Source organism: Paramacrobiotus metropolitanus, unplaced genomic scaffold (assembly GCF_019649055.1).
Source record: "Paramacrobiotus metropolitanus isolate TYO unplaced genomic scaffold, Prichtersi_v1.0 Parri_scaffold0000126, whole genome shotgun sequence".
NCBI classification, from domain to species: domain Eukaryota; kingdom Metazoa; phylum Tardigrada; class Eutardigrada; order Parachela; family Macrobiotidae; genus Paramacrobiotus; species Paramacrobiotus metropolitanus.
This window is the reverse complement of record NW_026570346.1, coordinates 252,981-260,401: the sequence shown is the minus strand read 5'-3', so window position 1 is coordinate 260,401 and position 7,421 is coordinate 252,981. Positions and strand designations below refer to the sequence as shown.

General features: G+C 41.7%; 1 protein-coding gene across 2 annotated transcripts; it reads right to left on the bottom strand.

Moving 5' to 3' along the window:
• Window positions 1–1,455: 1,455 nt before the first annotated feature.
• Window positions 1,456–5,944, bottom strand: LOC129598642 (uncharacterized). 2 transcript variants are annotated; one of them, XM_055496631.1, is made up of 11 exons: window positions 5,873–5,944; window positions 4,682–5,151; window positions 4,405–4,596; window positions 3,781–4,158; window positions 3,299–3,572; window positions 3,020–3,244; window positions 2,552–2,813; window positions 2,386–2,493; window positions 2,179–2,313; window positions 2,020–2,114; window positions 1,456–1,919 (listed from the first exon to the last, which is right to left on the bottom strand). In XM_055496631.1, exons 5-11 carry the CDS (start codon window positions 3,569–3,571, stop codon window positions 1,752–1,754), a joined length of 1,266 nt encoding a protein of 421 aa, XP_055352606.1. In that variant the 5' UTR covers window position 3,572; window positions 3,781–4,158; window positions 4,405–4,596; window positions 4,682–5,151; window positions 5,873–5,944; the 3' UTR covers window positions 1,456–1,751. The 2 variants fall into 2 exon arrangements, with proteins under 2 accessions (XP_055352606.1, XP_055352605.1); XM_055496630.1 differs by lacking the exons at window positions 3,781–4,158; window positions 4,405–4,596; window positions 4,682–5,151; window positions 5,873–5,944 and having other exon boundaries at window positions 2,386–2,499; window positions 3,299–3,603.
• Between the last annotated feature and the right edge of the window lie 1,477 nt (window positions 5,945–7,421).

Sequence of the window (7,421 nt, the reverse complement as noted above, 5' to 3'; positions counted from 1 at the left end):
GTGAAAGCCGTTTGTGCGCGCAACTTCCGGTTGGGGAATTCTGGCTGAAATAAATTTCCATGAAGTTTGGATGCATTCGAGTGTACCAGAACTCTCAGAACGAACCGATCTTCGTCTGAAATCGGTGGAAAAAGACACACACATATTAACCAGGGCACATTTTCCGGGTCTAAATTATAAAAAAGCTCCATCTTTCGTAAAGCGTTAGTTAGTATTCTACCGTAGTATATTTAAAAGAATTTTTTCATCTGGCATAGTTAATCAGGCTTGGCTAACAAAAATTAAATGAGTGCCGTGGACAGCTTCAGTTGTCCAGCACCACCAAATGTGAATCCCGCGCGCATTTCCCATGCCGATGCCGTCGATGGTAAACTGTAAATTTTAGAATACCTTATTAAATAATTTATAATAATATACAGATATTCGTACATAAAGCATTGTTTACAGACTGCAAATACTGAATGAATTTTAAATGCTGCAAATACTGAATGAATTCACAATCAACTGGCAGCGATGACATCGGCCAAGTGGCTACGTGACAGGTCGTCGCGGGACATTTGGTTTTACGGACATTTCGTCTAAGGACAACTCGTTGTTGGGGCAAATAGTCATATGACTGTTCGTTACCATAAACCAGTCGATTATATTTCGACTCCGCAAAAGTCGCCCGACCAAATGTCACACAACAAAACTTCTGCAAAACGATTTTTCCCAAAGCAAATAAGCAGCTGCGACGAAAAACGTGCGACGAAATGTCCCACGACGAAATGTCCAGCGACCACTTGGGCTGTCACGGGCCAAGTCAGTGCTGGACAACAGAAGCTTTTCGTGGGCATATCTAATGAAATGGGTGCAAAATAAAAATTTCCAAAACATCTGTGGCACTGCATTGCGACAGTTTGCACTTTGCAGTACTATGTTTGGTACTCATCTGATTTGTTTAGGCCACGCCCTATGAGTACGGACCATGGCAGATGAAATAATTTTTTGAAACATACTATCGTAGTACAGTATGCTATGGTTTAACATAAGATGAGATTTTTTACATTTACACTAGAAAAATGTGCCCTGGGGGCCTGGTAAGGTCGTTTTAACACGAAACATAAATTCTGACAAATAAAATCAATCTTAAAATATTCAAAGTTCATTTCGAAATCCATACGTATTTGGCTTTTTCAAAGAAATTTGGTAGAAGACGCGTTCCTAACGAGAGACTTTTGACACATCAAAGCAGTTAGACTTTATGGAATTGTTTCAGACAGAATTTCCCAACCGGATATCGCGCGCACAATCAGTTTTCCCGGCCATGTCAGAAGTGGCACGATCCGTACAACGTTTCGTTTCTGGCACCAGTGAACTGTTTCGTAAGCATGTTGCGTTTCGATAGGGAGCTGTATAATAACTGTGGTACTGCGGTATTTCTGCAGAAACACAGAAACATCGGAAAAACAGAGACATCTAGGGCTGTTATTTCTACAGAAACACAGAAACAGCGACATTTTATATAGGAACTGCTGTATTTCTACAGAAACACACAAACAGCGACATTTTGTATGGTAACAGCTGTATTACTACAGAAACACAGAAACAGCGACTTCCTTGAGCTAAACCACCATGTCATTGCACCAGAAAATACACGAAAAACTCGGATGTCAGTATGATTAAATGCGACAATAACTGTTGACAGAGTGGCCTAAACCGATGCAGTGCCAATGGAACAGGTGACAAGTTGCTGCCGAACTGCTGCCGTTTCACTCTGCTGCTGACGTAATGCAGGGTTTGCAGTTCCATTTTGTCTTGTCGAGCTTGCTTTTTGATCGCCGCGGAATAACACAATGAATGTGGAATACCTTTCCGCAGTTTACGCACGTAACCGTTTCCTTCTGGTTTGTGGCATCTGTTTTGCAAGTGCAGCAAATCTGAAAATGTTTAAATAGATTATTAAAATCTGTACAACCATACGGTATTAGAAAATAGTCAGATACGTCAAAACAACAAGCGAATTCAGTTTTTACTTACAGCACTATGCGCCACAACGTCTGGCTTGAAGGCTTTCTTCTTCACAGTCTGCTTCCCGCAGGCTTTCGCATTATTTGGTAAAACTGGTGGAACATCTGTAACAAAATATGATGCAATTATTCGAAAATTTATTCATAACGATGATCACTTTTTGATCACCAAAATCGAGTTTGCGCCTGTGAGAGTCTGTTGGTATGCCGTCGCTCAGTACCGGTTTTGGAAACGGTTGCCCTGCCGAGTAACTACTGCCTCCAGTCCGTTGGCCGCATGACTTTGCTGCTTCAGGATTTTGTTCTGGCCAAGGGTTCAGTAACACATTTCCTGGTTATGATTTTTAATCGAAATTCGCTGAATTTAATGGATTACCTTCGGAAGTTGCCGGTGATGGTAACGTCACTTTGCTTGGTGCCAGCACGGCAGTGGTCAAAGCGTACTCTTCCACGATCTCAGCGTTAGCGACTTTTCCTTCGACATCTACAGCTAAAATTCTTATAATGAACCTTAGCTCGGATGCTAGATATCATTCAGAAACCTTTTTCGATGTCTCCTCCCAACTGCTGCAGTAAATCGGCAGATATGTATCCAACCGACACCGCCATAGCTTTCTGGGTTCCAGATTCGCCCATAAAGCGGGCATCTCTGGAAACACTTGCACCTGGTATGGCTCGGACAACATCACGAATGCCATTAAGAAAGCCCACTTCTCCGCCCTGGGATAAGATCAGCTTTTCAGCTTCGCGGTCACGGAAATACAGCAGTTTCTTATCCTTTGACAGCTTAACATATCTTCCAATCTGTAAACAGAAGCAAAAAATAGCCGTAACAACACATAGCAACTTCATAGTATAAGAACAAATTTATGTAGCTTATATATGTGTCTGGCCTAAAAGGTCAACAGAAATTAATAACTACTAATGATTTACTAATGATATCAAGCCTACAGTTTCCGCCGTTTACAAATTTGTTGTGTGTAATAAACTTTGCGTTTTCAACAGGTTACCTGGCCGGGATCTGATACCGAAACTGCCGTAGATAACACTGTCCCAAACGAGGCGAGTGATTTTGGTCGCTTTGTTGGCGTAGAAACTTGCGTTGGAATTTCCAAGTCGCGTCGCTTTGGTAGTGCTGGCGTTTGCCAAGTCGATGCGGTTTTGCGCATGGCTGACATTACGTATCCATCAAGGTCACTTGGCACTATGCCGGTTTTACCGATTATTGCCAGTGCCTGTATAAAAAAATTGGGTGACGCTTTATCGGCTTAAAATTGGTAAATCTGCACCTTTTTTGTAAACGCGTACAACAGCGCGATGTGGCCGGCAATCCGTGATCGCGATTCCCGTAATCCGTACTTCTCCAGATGGGCCTCAATTTGTTCTTGAAGCTTATCGGAAATTTTGCATATCTCCAAAAAATCGTCGTCATCCAGCTCAAGGAAACGTGGCAAAAGATGTGACAGCGTGTTTGCCAGATCAGCCACTTCAACACGCTGCACAGCAGTGAGTTGGACAGCGACGGGAAACGATATTAACGCCAATTGCGACATCACGCGCATTCTGAAACGTAATTTGTGTTTGCATAGCTGAATCGTTTTCCGAGATGGTAAAGTTGTAATTACAACGTGTAAATGGAAGTAAAATTGCACGTATTCTTATGTAATCATAAAACGATTCAAACACTTACCAAAATTTACCAAAAGAACCGCGAATCGTCGTCCTTATTTAATTTGCTTACATTGTTTCTTAATTTCGCATGAATGCTTACCGTCCTGTCGCCCTTATTTTTGCCAGCCTATCTTCGTTACAAGAATAATTTCCATGCAGTGTGGAACAAGCCGCTACCCGCGTTTGCTTAATGGCTTGGCCTCAAAGGTCTCTTCAACCAAATGTTGGACAACTTCTACGTCAGATGGGTCATGGAGTATCACTTGCAGATTTTGTTTAGCGAAAACTTCTTCCCTGAGCATGGATGGCGTGATGGATTTAGAGTCCAGAATATCATGGGCATTTGGAGCAATAATTCTTCCCGCCATGCTGGTACATAGTGACTTCCCCGTACCAGTTACTCCTTCGCATACGATTGTTGGACACGCCTTGAGTTTCTCTCGAACTTTCTCCGAATGCAAGCCCATCAGCACAGCTCCTAACCATACAAACGCTCATTGACTGTTTTTATGAGCCATAGCATTATAGTTGTGTACGTATAGCAGGGGTTCTTTTACATGTTTTTTGTATGTTACAATAATTACTAGATATGACAAATAACTGCTCCATTACAATATTTAAAACCAATTGCTTATTATTTTTTTCTGAAATGAATCAAGTGTACACTTTAGAAAAGGGCATTGGTTAATGCCACTAAACCGCACTAGACCGCACTATGTTGTACCTGTGACAAGGCCCATCGACAACATAGTTTCCTTAGGCAAAATTTGGCTTAAAGAGAGAAATGGGCATCCGTTCAGGTATCCAGTTTTTGGAAGGCTGAGCTCACGCTGTACACCCGAAACCCACATGAATTTGGTGTCTTCCATGCCAACTAATTTTGCTTGATCGGACACCGCAAACACAGCGTTACGACCTGTCAAGACTCCTTCATATCACAATCACAAACATCCTTCATATCGGCTAAATAAACTTTGCAGTTTTGTTCTGATTCCCGTTACCTAACACAAAAAATCGCTTGCACTTCGAGTCGTCATTTTGCTCTTCTTCCTGCTTGATTTCGTCTGCAAGTGTTTGGAAACCAAGTCTAACTACACGTTGCTTCAGGTGTGAACGTCCCTGGTCAACACGGTCTCTGTTGCTCCTATTGAGAAAAATCAGAAAATACGAGCGTAATGAACATTTAGTAACGTCTTTAATATATCTATTCAGTTATGAGGGTCTTCATGTCTGACGAAATCTGGACCGGAAATCAATACGAGAACAATTGTTACGCAATTTTCGCTTGAAAATTTATATTTCAATAAGCTGTGTACGCTACTTTTTCAGCTCTTCGGTATTGTAAAAGCCATAGTCATTCAATTCCGAACTTGAAATCTTATGAAACAGTGGAGGAACTCCGGCATGTTTTCTGATTATGTCCATGAAGCGTCCAATGGATGAGAAAGCATCACTTGGGATGAAAATTGCGCTGAAAAATTTGAGACACAACGGGTAGGTCAACAGACAATTTTAATTAAAATTTTATCGAAACTTATTCTATCATTTATCGATTTTAAATGTTGGACGGGTAAATTACGGGTGTGCACGGGCGACCTTTTTGGTTCCGCAAGTGTGTTGGCTGCGGGCACGGAATTCCTGCACGGCTCTGACAAGACACTTGGCTAAACTGTCCTGTTCAGCTAAAGGTCACGGGTACAATGCCTTTGTAAAAAATCCGAGCATGTGCAAGCAGCGCATGTAAACGTGAACAACCTAGGCCATGTACACAAATAATCTAGCTACTGCATGTCATGAAACAATGCAAAAAGCGTTTGGGAATTGGGAGTGTACGTAAGTGAAAGGTTTCGTCATGTACTCTGTACACCAGTTTGGTGACATGTGCAGGGTCAATTCCCTTAGGCGTACGGAAGCATACTAAAAGTCTCATTGTGGACCGATCCTCTTAAAATTTTACACAAAAACGCGCATTACTAGGAAGATCGATTTTATACCAAACCAAGCTTTCTACCATTTTTCCAGGTTATAAATAAATTTTTTTAATTTTCGAAGATCATTTAAAAATTTCTTTTGAAAAAATTTTTTATTTTTTGCGATTTTCATCTAACAATCCATCAAAACGGCACCATCTAACTAACTACCAAATCAATTTTAAGAAGTAAAAGCACTGCGGCTTTTGGGCTTCGGCTTACTGTTGTCGAAAGCACACGTCTTTTCGCTCCCACGATATTGTCGATATCCAGTGCAAGCATAACAAGCCGCTATAATTATTATAACATATATATATATATATATATATATATATATATATAATTTTATAGAATTTCTAATCCAGAAATGTTACTTGTAACTATAGAATCGTGTCGTATAAACTTTACGAAATGCAATGCTCCTGAAAAACACGTTAAAATGCAACACACGGTGTGTAAACTGAAAACTTCCGGAAAAGTGGTTAAACGAGTAGCATGGTAATACTGTCAATAAACGAATATGCAGGCGCGACGTCTGGAGCCGAGCTAGTGCGATTGCGCTGCCAACGTTAAGAATGGCTGTAGCCTACAGCCATTAACCCTCCAGCGGGCGGTACCCGAAGGAATGCGAGTTTCATTTTGAAAATCGGGATTTCCCGATAAAAAAAATCAATTAAGAAAGGGAATTTTTTGTAAGCTTGTGCTGACCATAGGTCAGCCGTCGTGACTAGGGTGTTTGCCCACGCCAATGCCCATGAACGGTTTACAGCTTAAAAACATTTAATTTTGTGATAATTAGACGAATGGGAATAACATAAAAGCAATAATTTTATTAAATAGTACAAAAAAAGCACTTCCAAACAAGAGCATAGCAGTGGTCAACAAGTTGACCACTGGTCAGCAAAAAAATTAAAATCTACCAAATCCCGTTGCCATGTATTTTGACCACTATTAACAGATGGAATACAGAAAATAAACGATGCTAACGATATTTCTCTCCCATAACTTTCATTATACTCTCATACGAGGCTGCACGAAGCATTATTTTTGAAGTTTAACATTGCATTTCCTGTATTTCTGCACGCCTGGCCGCCTTTATACTGCCCGCATTGTGCGCGCTTGCATTTTTTTTCCGTGGTGTGGCCGCAAGTGCCACTATCTAAAAAGCTGCGCGGATAGTCCAGCTGCAGTGGTCAGTGGCGCAAAACAAGATATTAGCGGTCACTGGTCAGTAGCACCTTCTGGAACACATTAGCGACCGGAAGAAACTAGCTAGGCTGCCGCAAAGGTCAGGATCCCCAATGTGCACGCGTAAGTGTGCAATTGCTGTAGTTTTCAACCACCCGAGACTGATCACACAAAATTCGTGTTTCTGAAAAGCTGTGCAGCTCTCGCCTAACTTACCCAAGCGATGCATCAATATGTAGAAACGCGGCAAAGCGCGTGGTGTTGTGCCGCCATTCACAGTGTTATTGCAACGTCTGAAGAATTACAATCAGGACTACAATGTTCGGTTTTACCAGCGTTCTGTTTTCCTGAAGCAGACAAATTTAGAGGCGATTTTGGTTTTCGCCGACCGCCCGGGGTATTGATACGCAAAGCGTTTTTTGCCAGCTTCCGACCAACAAAACCGCGTGGCGCATGTTTTGCGTACGTACCGACAGCTACTTGATCTGATTACGTGATAAAGAGAAGCAGTCGAAATTGCATCCGCCCGTGTATCTGAGACCCTTCATGGGCAATGGTGTTGGCACGCAACACAATATTTTGA

What these genes read in the sequence shown, in the direction of transcription:
- LOC129598642 (XM_055496630.1), bottom strand. Translation starts at nt 3,571, where the DNA reads ATGCGCGTGATGTCGCAATTGGCGTTAATATCGTTTCCCGTCGCTGTC. An exon ending in CGGTATCAGATCCCGGCCAG is followed by an intron (nt 2,814 to 3,019) that starts GTAACCTGTTGA and finishes TTCTGTTTACAG; the next exon opens with ATTGGAAGATATGTTAAGCT. An exon ending in CAGGCGCAAACTCGATTTTG is followed by an intron (nt 2,115 to 2,178) that starts GTGATCAAAAAG and finishes ATTTTGTTACAG; the next exon opens with ATGTTCCACCAGTTTTACCA.